Source organism: Lissotriton vulgaris, chromosome 9, assembly GCF_964263255.1.
Source record: "Lissotriton vulgaris chromosome 9, aLisVul1.2, whole genome shotgun sequence".
Classification (NCBI taxonomy): Eukaryota; Metazoa; Chordata; class Amphibia; order Caudata; family Salamandridae; genus Lissotriton; species Lissotriton vulgaris.
This window is the reverse complement of record NC_141697.1, coordinates 1075641587-1075654331: the sequence shown is the minus strand read 5'-3', so window position 1 is coordinate 1075654331 and position 12745 is coordinate 1075641587. Positions and strand designations below refer to the sequence as shown.

Sequence of the window (12745 nt, the reverse complement as noted above, 5' to 3'; positions counted from 1 at the left end):
CGATCTGGGATTCTCTCTGAATTACCCAAAATCCCATCTCCAGCCCGCCCACATACGGCAGTATCTGGGCGCGACAATAAACACTCTGGCAGCCACTGCGCAGCCAAATTCAGTGAGAGTCGCCAGTATTCAGACGCTGATCCAACGATTCAGACCTCAGCACTCGCTTCCAGCGAAGGTGTTCATGCAGTTGATAGGCATGATGGCCTCCTGCATCTCCATTGTCCCGCACGCGAGGTTACATATGCGTCCGCTCCAGGAGTGCCTAGCACGTCAGTGGACTCAGGCTCGTGGGCAGCTAACAGACCTAGTGTTGGTGAGCGGTCGGGCGTACAACTCTCTGCATTGGTGGAATCCACAAAACCTTTGCAAGGGCCGACCGTTCCACGAGCCTGTACCACAGATTATCCCGACAACGGACGCTTCTCTCCAGGGATGGGGAGCGCATGTACTCCACTACACAGTGCAGGGACTATGGACACTACAGCAAAGGAAGATGCACATCAATGTATTGGAATTGATGGCGATCTTCATGGCCTTAAAGGCATTCAAAGTACATCTGTGCAACAAGGTTGTGTTGATCCGGACGGACAACATGACGGCCATGTACTACATCCAGAAACAGGGAGGAACACACTCTCCGCAGCTGTCTCATCTGGCTCAGAGCATGTGGAAGTGGGCCATTCAGAGGAACATCTTTCTCATGGCAGAACATCTCCCAGGCAAAGACAATCAGATGGCGGACCTGCTCAGCAGGCACAGCCACCAAATGCACGAGTGGGAGATACATCCATCAGTACTCCAACCGTACTTCCAAAAGTGGGGTCATCCAGAGATAGACCTGTTCGCCACAAGGGAGAACGCAAAATGCCAAAGCTTCGCCGCCAGGTTCCCACACCCACAATCGCAGGGCAATGCGATATGGATGAACTGGTCAGGCAGATTTGCATACGCTTTTCCCCCAGCACCTCTGATACCGCTGGTGGCACGCAAGCTCAGGCAGCACTCGATGACTCTCATCCTGGTTGCTCCAACGTGGGCTCGCCAACCATGGTACACCACGTTTCTGGAACTTTCCGTGGTACCGCATCAAAGGCTTCATCTCACACCCAGCCTTCTGACGCAGAGCCATGGCGACATTCAGCACCCAGATCCGCAACAGCTCAACCTGGCGATCTGGCTCCTGAAGTCCTAGAGTTTGGCTACCTCAATCTTCCCCCCGACTGCATGGACATCATTCGGGAGGCAAGAAAGCCCACTACTAGAGCATGTTATGCGGCTAAATGGAAGCGGTTTGTCATTTATTGTGCAAACCACGACATTAACCCGCTGGATGCTTCCATTCAGAACATCATATGTTACCTGTTCCATCTATACCAATGCAATTTGGCGTATTCTTCCATCCGCATTCACCTGTCTGCGATGGCCGCATACCTCCAGAATAGGCAACACCTATCACTTTTCAAGGTTCCTGCTATCAAGGCATTTCTGGAAGAACTCAAAAGGGTCATTCCACCACGGACACCACCAGCCCCGGAATGGAACCTCAATGTGGTTCTTACTAGGCTGATGGGTCCTCCTTTCGAGCCACTACACTCTTGTGAGCTTCAGTTTCTGACTTGGAAAGTAGCTTTCTTAGTAGCAATTACATCGCTACGGAGGGTTAGTGAGTTGCAGGCCCTCACCATCCAAGAACCTTTTTTCCAAGTCCATTCTAACAGGGTGGTGCTCCGCACTAACCCTAAATTTCTACCCAAGGTTGTATCTCAATTCCACATGAACCAGACAATTGAGTTGCCGGTGTTTTTTCAAAACCCTGAGTCGCTGGCGGAGCGGATGCTCCACACCCTTGACGTTAAAAGAGCCCTAATGTACTACATTGACAGGACAAAGGATTTTCGAAAGACTAAGCAGCTTTTCGTTGCCTTTGCATCACACCACAAGGGTAACGCTATTTCCAAAGCTGGTATCGCTAGGTGGATCGTGAAATGTATTCAGATCGGTTACGCTAAGGCTAAACGCACTCTAACAATTCCACCAAGAGCCCACTCCACCAGAAAGTTGGGGGCCTCTATGGATTTCCTTGGGAACATTCCCTTAGAGGATATATGTAGAGCAGCCACATGGTCTACCACACATACATTCACTAAACATTACTGTGTAGACGTGCACTCTAAACAGCAGGCAGCTGTTGGTCAGGCTGTTCTCAAGACACTTTTCCAAACTGCTGCAGCTGGCACGGGCGGCCGCCAATAATAGGAGGACTGCTATGTATTCTATACACAGATATGAATTCAGCAGCCCACATGCCTCGAACTGCAAATGCTACTTACCAGTATGCATCTGTTCTTGGCATGTAGGGCTGCTGACATTCATATCGCCCGCCCTCCTCCCCGGCGCCTGTTGCAGCTGCAGTATTCATATATATATGCTCATGGCATGGTCATCACTCACATAGTTCACTCCATCTCGGCCACAATGGCTAAAAACAATCTGGGGATGGAGGCGATGCCCATGCGCACTGTAGTCCAGGGGAGGAGCCACCTATCTCGTGATACTTCGAAGACTCTTCCAGGACAACAATGTGCAATCATCCGGACCCAACACTGGGCGGCGATCTATGCACAGATATGAATGTCAGCAGCCCTACATGCCAAGAACAGATGCATACTGGTAAGTAGCATTTGCATTCCCTGGGGGCGGTCCTAGGGCTGTTCGACTACCCAACCCATAAAAGGGCAATCGGACCACCGGTGTGGCGGTGGCTGGACTGCCACTGCTGCGCCCCTGGGACTCTTAATTAGGGCCTTAGTGTCTCTGAAGAAAAAATACATGCTGTGCTACTTTGCAGTTTTAGTCTCGAAGTCCTGTCAAGGAATGTCTCTGTATTATTAAGATCAGTTTTCATGAACCTTGGTGTGCTAGAGCAATATACACCCCAAATTAAAAGGATTCTGCATGAGATCCAGCTAATGTAGAAATGGAATAACTCCCTATAACTATCTGAGGTTTAAAGGAAGGGGTTGATTTACACTACTTTGTTTAGAAGTTAAGATATGGAGATAGTTGGGCACTGCAGGATGGAGAGCGAAGGGTTAAGAAGGGACATAGTGCAAGGCGATTAAGTCTCCCAACCCATTACTTGATAAGAGACACAGAAAAATAATTGCAGGGAGCGGGTGCTGTATAACCTGGGGCACAACATGTAGGGGAAAAACACTCCCCACTTAAAGCTTTGCCAGGAGCCTGACTGATTAAGAAGTTGCCTGTCCCTTCCCGATACAACCAAGAATAACACCAAAGTTGAGCAGACTTGTACACATTTATTTCCTTACTTGTAAATTGAGTGCAGAAATAGCTCGGTCAAAGGGTTCTATGTCTTTGATATACAGTGTCTAATAGGGTGTGGGCTGCTTGGGGGAGAGGAAGAGGATGCTGTTTGTTTTAAATTCAGGCCTCAAGAGAATTGGGAAGTGGCAGGCGGGGACTACTGAGACCACAATGGATACGCTGCAGGATAGATTACAAGGCCTCAAGGTTAAATAAGATGTGAGTCCAGTCTAAATGAGTTAACGGGGATAGATAAAAAGGAAGCCCTGTGGAGGCTTAGGTTTAAACAACGGCAGTGATTCAGAGAGAGTTCATGGTCATCTAGCTTTGCCCTGTAGGGTCATGTACCCGTGGTAATTAAAGGTTGAACAACCAATGAATCAAAAATACTGGTCAAACATAAAGATCATGGAAATATTTTTTTAAATAAGGGTTTAATTTGCTTTTCAGGTCCTTCTATTGGTCTCCCATCCAGGTAATCCACAAGTAGAAGTACAGATTCTGTAGCCATTTAGGATCTAATGAAAGCAAATTCAGTGGACCTTGAAGGCTGCTCTATTACTAGTAACAACTGAAGATATTAATACTGGAGCTTGTAAAGCGCGACAGCTACCCCAAACAGAGGTGTCCCGATGCTGAGGCAGCAGGCATTGCGTGCAGGCAGAAGGGCTACAGTACTAACAACTCACCCTAATCCGCCCTAAAGAGCCACGTTTTCAAGGCCTTTCTGAAACCGGTTTCTGAATTAGCCTGTTGAAGGTTCCCTGATAGGGCATTCCACATTATTGCCATTCTAACTGTGAACGCTCTACCACCCAGACATGCTTTCGCAAAGCGGGGGGTACACATCAAATTTTGAGAGTTCGACCTCGGCGCTCGATTTTGCTTGTAGGGACAGAGTCTTTTCTTCAGATAGCTAAGACATTTTCCATTGAGGGCCCGGTAGGCCAAAGTCATGGCCTTAAATTTGATTATTTTATCTACTGGGAGCCAGTTGCGCTCATGTAGATGCGGAGAGAAGATGCTGCACTGTATTAAGAAAATAAACTAGTTCCTAGGGACATCCTATAGATAAAGAAAAATATTTATGTGAAGAGAAAAGCAATAAGAACCATGGTCATTCTGCCTCTCTACAGCTGTCAAATTGGAAATTTAGTGTAGGTGACAGTTCTGTTCAGATGGTGAGTCTAAATAGGCCTTTGCACATAAAACATGTTCATTCTAACCCCCCAAAAATGTTGAAATATTCGGGTTCTCTGCTTGATGTGTGCCTGCTAGTTGTAGAATAATTTTGTCACTAATAACACGCATATAAAATTGCTATTTAAGCAATGTGATAAGTTCATGTAACTTGTATAGGAGACCTAATTGCCTCCCAGTCTGGTAGTGCTTTTTTAGCACCATGAATCAAACCAAAAAGGCGTGTTCAAATTAAGATCAACTAGTGTTAATTACTCTGGCCACATGCCAGTCCATGGTTGTTTTTCCCACTATGTCCTCTTATCCAGCTATATGGAAGTCATCCTTGGTCCTGCTCAAGTAGGAAGAGCCGAGCCAGAACCGGCAAGCCAGATCCTCTCCGAACCACAACACAAGCAACCCCAGACTGGCGTTGGCCTATTTGGACCTTTGCAGTCTGATGCAGCTTGGGTGTTGTGATACTGTGAGTACGGGACCCATGTCTGGGCATACCCGTTGCAATCAGGGCATTGTACTGAAGTAAACCAAAAGCAATGGCTGCAATTCTCTGCCACAAGGCTGCACCCCAGTCCATCATTATTTTGTCCTCCATGCCACCCCAGATTAGCGCCCTGGCCATTTGCTTCTATGATTGTCAAAGATAGGTGAAATTGTAAATTTGATTTATATTGTTTAATACGAGTGCTTCTTGTGCACTTCAAGTTCTTGATTAAATGATAGAAACAAGAAACCTTTGGCAAGTAAATCCCATGACTTGCACTATATTTTCAAAACTATCATGTGCAATTGGTGAACTTGCTTATTAGAGGCATTATGCTTGAATACTGTCCTTCCAATGCTGTGCTTTCAAAGTTGTGTTCACTACTTGTCATAAGTCTTGTTTTTTTCTTCAACATATCTAATTTCCATTCTTTCTTGCACTCAGGCTGGGTTAAGACCCATTTGCGAGTTCATGACGTTCAACTTCTCAATGCAAGCCATCGATCAAGTGATCAACTCTGCTGCAAAGACGTACTATATGTCTGCGGGGAGAGTCCAAGTCCCCATAGTTTTCAGAGGGCCTAATGGTGCATCAGCAGGTGTAGGTGCCCAGCATTCACAATGCTTTGCAGCCTGGTATGGACATTGCCCAGGCTTAAAGGTAGTCAGCCCATGGAATACAGAGGATGCACGAGGTTTACTTAAAGCTGCAATTCGAGATGATAATCCAGGTAACTGCATTTTGGTACAATTTCAAATATAAAAGATTGTTTTTGTTTGAACACATAAAGGCAGACTTCCCTATGGCAATTGTCTGCTACTCTTCTGATGGATATGTATAACTGCACATTCCTCACCGTAGAATATTCTGCAGGCGCCTGATTGGATCTGGAGAAATTTTGCATCAGTGATCCCATGTGCAGATGCGTAGCGTCATGCACCTTCATGCTGACTCCATCTCACCCTGGAAGTGATGGACTAAAGCCATTCGTGCACGCTAATGTCAGTTCCTTTCTTTCCCCCACTTGCATTTTTGTTGTATTCCAGCCAGAGAATGTCACAAATCGCTGCAAGACTTTTCCTTAGAAAATATAATGGTTGGCTCCTTGCTGTTTTAGTTCATCTCTTTTGTCAATCATGGAACACAAAAACATGTCCACACTGGACAAGACAGCAACCCTCTGCACACTTAGTGCACTGCAGTGGGGCTTTCTAACACCCTTTCTCACATTGTAGGTGTGCCTTGTATAAATTCTCCTACTGTTTGTTCATTAATTAAAAAAAAAAAAGTTAGTTTGAGGAGGTTTTATATGCTTTGCACCATCTTACACAGCACAACTTTATTCCAATTAAAAAAAAAACGCAGATGAATTAGTACAATTGCTTGAGCAAGTTTTTGTCTCTTCTTTCAGGGCCTTCTTAATAAGCCTTTGATTCCCAAATGGTGCATTCTCTATACTAGACCTATATCATTCTTTGCAATTTTTAGGTCGAGCCTACCAGACAGCAAAAACTGCCTCATTGCAAAAAACATATTGTGAACTTGAGTTTGTCTTATAGCCTGTCCTTAGCTTACCATTGTTCGGCTTTATTGACGCACTCATTTGCTTTCTTCCTATTTAATGGCTTGCCTTTCTCTTCTTTTTTTTGTTGTTGCCCAAAAGCATAGTCTCCTGTATCGCTCAAATGCTCACATTAGGAAACTATCTTTTTCACATTCAAGAGTGCATGTTTTTTCTAGCGGTCTCCTTTATGTGCCACTCACCGCACTCATTCAACCTCTTTCTCTAAAACACATTAAAAAAAAATTACCCTTGACTTTTGACACAATCTATAAAGTTTCATAGTGCAATTTTCTTTTAATCTTTTATTTCTGCACCTTTTGGTTAACATTCGGTGGGTCTAAAAAGTTGGCCAAAGCTGACTCCTTTTGTTCTTTCCACCGCATTTCTTCGACCAGAATACTATGGTCTATACGCTAGGAGGTTGGGGTTATTGTCTTACTTTGTTTGAAGTGGAAAATATCATTGAGTTATATTTCAAAATTGTATTGAATTGGGTATTTGTTATAATACTTTTTTTTAAAGTTTGATTTATTAAAGAAAATAAAGGAAGGAAGGGAGAGGAGAAGGGAAAAGGGGGTTAAGCGTTACAGTAAGCGGATATATAAAATAAGCAATACATGGACAATTTCATGAAAAATAAGCATAACCAGCATGAAGAATTGTGAACAATAATATGTAAGCATAAATGAATTAATAAATACAGCAATCGGGTAATCAGAAAATCATGGGGGCTTATGTACTTCAACTGTAGTAAGATCAGGAGAAGGATGTGCAGGAGCAGTAGAGGAAAGGTATGTTACCAATGGAAGCCAAATTAGGTCTCGTTTAATAGCTAGGGAAATGGGGGAAACATAATTAGTATCCAGACGATGATGAAAACAGAAGGGTATTTGTTATAATACTGTATTAAAGGTCGTTTTGTAGTGAAATGCAGATGTTTAAAGAAATTATTTTTGACAAAGCGGATAAGAAAATATTATTTTATATTAGACCATAGGTAAGGTTAATATAAATTTAATAAAGAAGAAATTTAGTATTAGTGGGATTTCTTTGCTGTTTGTATTGCTCAGTGTGTACTCTGTCCCCCAGACCTATAACTAAGTTAGAGTTCCCTATGTTTTGTTAAATTTGTATTTTCCAAATGACTGCTAGGTCCCGTCTGCAGTGACCATTGGCACTTTGTGTTTTTTTGGCACTTTGTGTTTTTTTGGCACTAGTCCTCCTTAAAACTTTACAAATGTTAAGCCTGGCGGGTCTGTGCATTTGCTTCCAGGGGGTTGTGCTTAGGATAATTTTGAGATTTTTAAGGGTTCACCCTAAGAAGGGTTCCAATAATTTCTTTGGGTGGGTAGTCTCCCACCCCAGCTAATAATCCAGTCGCTTACAATACCCAGCTTCCAAGAATTTTTAGGTCGAGTGAAACTCGGACCTATTGTTGTCAACCCAAAATCTGACTTTTTAGGAGCGAATTTTCGAAAGTTCACGTGAAATCACATGACCACAAGCCTCTCGTGAACGAGCTCGCATTCCATCATCAAAGGCAGCCCAGCCAGCCCAGCCTCCCTCACACAGCTTCTCCCAGCCATATGGTCGGTCGAGTTGCCCACCCCTTCCCTCTCCAGCGCCTGCCTTCCGTGACTCGCATTAGATCATCAGAGGCAGCCCAGTCCAGCAGGCAGCCCACCCCCCTCCCTCTCCATATGGGCAGCCCACCCCCTCCCTCTCCAGCATCTGCCTTCTCTCTCACATCGCCTCACTGGCCCGTTTGTTACTTGTTTTTAATTTGCACAATGGCGTGGCAAGATCTTGTTTGAGAAAAGCCATTAGCCATTGCAGCCCCTCCCACCACTCCTTCCATGTGCTACCTTCTATATCTCATTCAGAGCCAGGGTTCCTTTCAGCATGGGGACGGCAATAGCTTCAGCCTAGTTTCAAAAAGTATCCCTTGCGGTACCCCAGCAGGAATAAAGGTGCACGCACCTTTCCTATGGTTAGTTGCATTCACAAACCTGCCTTTTTTTCTCTATTTATTTTGGTTTCAATAATCGCGGCACTCGCTCTTTAACTGTAAAGATCTTAAGCTAAAGCGCGGTGCCACTATTGCTCAAAAAGTAAAGAAATAGAAAAAAGTTTTAAAACAAATTCTTTACTTTTGAACCATTTGCGGCACCCGCTTTAGCTTAAGATCTTTACAGTTAAAGTGCGAGTGCGGCGATTAAAACCAAAGTAAATAAAGAGGAAAAAAAACGTGTGTCCGCCATATTTTCTCTTTATTTACTTTGCCGCACTCATGCTTTGGATGTAAACATCTCAAGGTAAAGCACGGGTGCGCTGATTGTTTCAAAAGTAAAGAAATAGAAAAAATTGTTTTTTTCTTTTCTTTTGAAGCAATCAGGCCACACGCGCTTTAGCTTAAGATGTTTACATTAAGTGTGTGAGCGTGGAGTTAGTACTTTGTCTTAGCTGGTATTTTTCTTAATGTAACGTAAATAACCAGAGATGTGCCGAAGGTGATGGATAGCAGGACTGCTCGGTTATAGCTAGTTGCTAATACATAACTAAGCATAGGCAATGGATTTCTTTCACTTTATGTGCTATTGACGCAAATTATTCACAACAACCTTCATGAATGCTCAGCAACTAACGTCTCGAGCATGGTCAATCTCTCCTAGAACGCTCCTGGCTATTTCAGTTGACGCAAATTTGCAGCCCTGCAATTTTTATTAAAGATCTTCATAACACTTGTAAAAATAAAAACAGTAGCTAACGTGGTTCAGCTTTTAAGACGAGTAATATTATTTTTGATGTATACTTTTTTTTTTCCATTATTTTTTCCACCGTTAGTTTACATTCTCACTGCGATCTAGTTCGGGTAGAGGGAAATGTTCTACGAACTTCATTTTCTTTTCAACCACCTATTCTATCTTCTAAGTCAGTAGAAATGAAAAGGCAGTGATGTGAAACCAATGATCGTGCATGGTTTACTCACATTTCTGCTTTGTCCTACTTCAGCACAGAAACTGGGACGAAGGGAGTGATCAGCAAAAATGTTCCCATGGTCTTTATTTTCTGTGTAGAGAGAGATATATTGGTAAAGAGCTTCTGTCTGAGTTACTGAGAAGTAAACATGGGGTTCCCTATAGTGGAATTAGGAAGCACGTCTGCAGAATCAGTCTTAAGGCAAATTAAAAGGTGCTTTCCTTAGATCTTTCCATATACATCCATGGTGTTGAAGTTATGTTGAGACAATGTAATGACTCTGATAAAATCTCCTCATTGATAGTTGTCTAATTTATAGCAAAAGCGATATTAAACATCAATAGTGTCATCAGGTATTGGTGTGTAGTAAAATGATTCATTTTAATCTAATCAGCAGAATACCCATACATCAAAGTTTAGCCCATAAGGTATGTCTGGGGACCAAACCAAATGGTACCTTAGTAGACAGAGCATAGCTCTTCTCCTCTCTCCATCCATATGCCTCATGGTGCTCTTATCCTCACTCACCAACCTTGTACCGCACACTATGCTCCAGCTCCTCACTCTCTGCCCTTGTGCCTCGCACTGCTCTACTCCTCCTCACTCTCCATCCGTCTGTCTCACGCTGCTCTTCCCTTTTACTCTCTCCCTCAACCTCACACTGCTCTTCTCCACCTCTCTCCTTCCTTGTGCCTCATGCTACTCTTCTCCTCCTCTCTCCATCCATCTGCCTCATGCTGCTATCCTCACTCTCCTTCCTTCTACCTCACACTGGTATTCTCCTCATACTCTTCCTTCTCCCTCATACAGCTCTCCTCACTCGCCTTTATCCTGCCTCATGCTACTCTCCTCCTCACTTCTCTTCCTTCTCACTTCTCTTCCTTCTCCCTCATGCTCTTCTTCTAGTCCTCACTCTCCTTCTCAATTCATCACACTGCTCTCCGCCTCCTAACTCTATGCTTCATACTGCTCCACAGCTAACAATTATAATTCAATACACATAATTACACTCACATCACATACATACACATAATAACACATGGCTAAAATACTATACCATTAGCAAAGCCAAAAGCTCAAACTTAAACAAATGCGAGACCTATTGCATTTCCAATGCTTGTTGTATTAAGATGTTGGAGTGTTCAAAATAATCTTCTTCTGTGGTGCAATTTAGTCTTGTCTGTAAGAATTATTCAAAGGGTAGATTATCCGGGAGAGACAGTGGGTTCTACAATGAAGGAAACTGTTTTTATTCATGGTTTTCATGTGCAGAGAAGTCAAAATTATTCCCTCTTGTTCTGTTCTCCATGTATCCAAGCATAATCGTCTTTATGCATGGTAAATTTAATATTGGGTTATCTGTTGTATAGCCAGTGGAAAAACTCTTGAAGGATTTCTTTATCATCTTTCCATATAACCAATACATCATGTTTGAATCTGTACCATGATTTTTCATATATAACATGGCTAGTTAATTCACAAATGAGCAATCCATCGGTACTTCTCTAATTTGTAAATGAGATTCACCATTAAATAAGGAGTTTTCCCACGGAGCCAGTGTTACTAGGTGCAAAAAAAATATCAGTTAGATCCTACAGGGCTTGGCTTTTATTAACATAAAATTAAATTGCTTCTAAAGCCTCTTCCGGGGGAATATTAGTTAGTAAAGATTCCACATCCATAGTGACTAGAATAAGGATATTGGGGTCAAATAGGGCACCTTCTTTCTACAGGATGATGTTGGTAGTGTCTTGTATGTAATATGGTCTGGCTCACAAGTCGCTTGAGGAAAAAATGGATAAACTTTGAAATCTGATCCAACAATGAATCACAACCTGAAACTATTGGGCAACATGGATTTTGGATATTTTTATGCACTTTCAAGAGAAAATTTAATGCGGGGTGCATGGATCTATATCACGAAATCAAATTGAGGCCTTCATCCAGTACGGCATTTATGTATCTTTAGTTCTTCATTTGGGTTATCAGAATATTTTTGATAATGCTGGAAGTTTGACTTCTGATTTACTTTTTCTTTTACATATAACCCTTGGTCCGTCGCCACAATTCTTCCCTTTTATCTGCTGGCTTGATTATCACATTTTGGTTATTTTTCAATTCAAAATGAGCATTCTTCTGTTGGTCTAATATATTTATAATATTTCCTTTCATTTTCTAAGCGCCCTGTGTCCTGTAAAACGGCCTTTTGATGGTGATCAATTGGTGTGGAATCTGGTAGAATGAATGTTGATTTCTTGTTGAGTCCCATAATTTTTTTTGTCTTGTGTATCTTTATCAAAAGAAAACCCTGAGACTTAATTTTTGAAGAATTCAATTAATTCCATCATCATTTTAGCAAAATCAGTCGGGTTTGAAGAAACAAGTGAGAGACCTAGTTGCAAAACCTAGATTTTGTGTACTCTCGATAACTTCTCCTATCTTTAATTACTGCGGGTTTATGGATTCTGAAGTGAACCTGTTGACAAATTAATCTCCTGTACATTCTCTTTATCTGAATTTCTCTCGCATTGTGGTCATTTTTTGTTCTGCCAATTCACTGACATGGATCCTTTGATCTGTGAATGAAGTAAAATCTTTGCCTTCCAGTCTTTTACTTGAGTCAGTGGAAGAAGATTTTGAAATGACGATGAATCTTTTCTTTACTCTTCCCTTGTATCTTTGCAAGATCAGTGACATTCTTGTGTGTTGTAAATATCCTCATAAAGATAAGGGTATACAGTTTCTGTTCTGAAGTTGTCCTTACCCTTGGCAAACGGTAGCGAATTCAGTACATTTTTGCTTGTGGACTCTGAACTCTTGGACCTATTAGTTTATTTTGTCCAATAGATCCTTTGCATTTGAGATGGCTATACTGCTTGCCGTTTCCTCTTGAAACGATTAGATATTCCCCAATGTATTAATTCATTCAGTCACATTTCAGATTCCATGAAAAGGACCATTCAGTCGCAACTGTACTTTGTGCATATATGTAATATAACTGGTCTGTTTTTAGGGCTCGCCTGCAGTGCGCATGCGCATAGCTGGCGAAGCTCTATAGGGGCTTAAATTAGCTTTACCTAGACTGGCGATTGACTGGCGATTTGATGCTGTGCCCGTCGCTTTTAGGTCAATGCGCAAGCGCATTGACCTAAAATGCGCGTGCACATCATCAAATCGCCAGTCAATCACCA

General features: G+C 42.6%; 1 protein-coding gene across 1 annotated transcript in view; it reads left to right on the top strand.

The window, feature by feature from the left end:
• PDHB (pyruvate dehydrogenase E1 subunit beta) overlaps positions 1-12745 on the top strand; it is a 73448-nt gene that overhangs the window by 23182 nt on the left and 37521 nt on the right. Inside the window, exon 6 of the mRNA XM_086939061.1 lies at positions 5456-5741. Within this exon, the coding sequence (XP_086795187.1) occupies positions 5456-5741 (286 nt within the window). The remainder of the gene's footprint in view (positions 1-5455; positions 5742-12745) is intronic.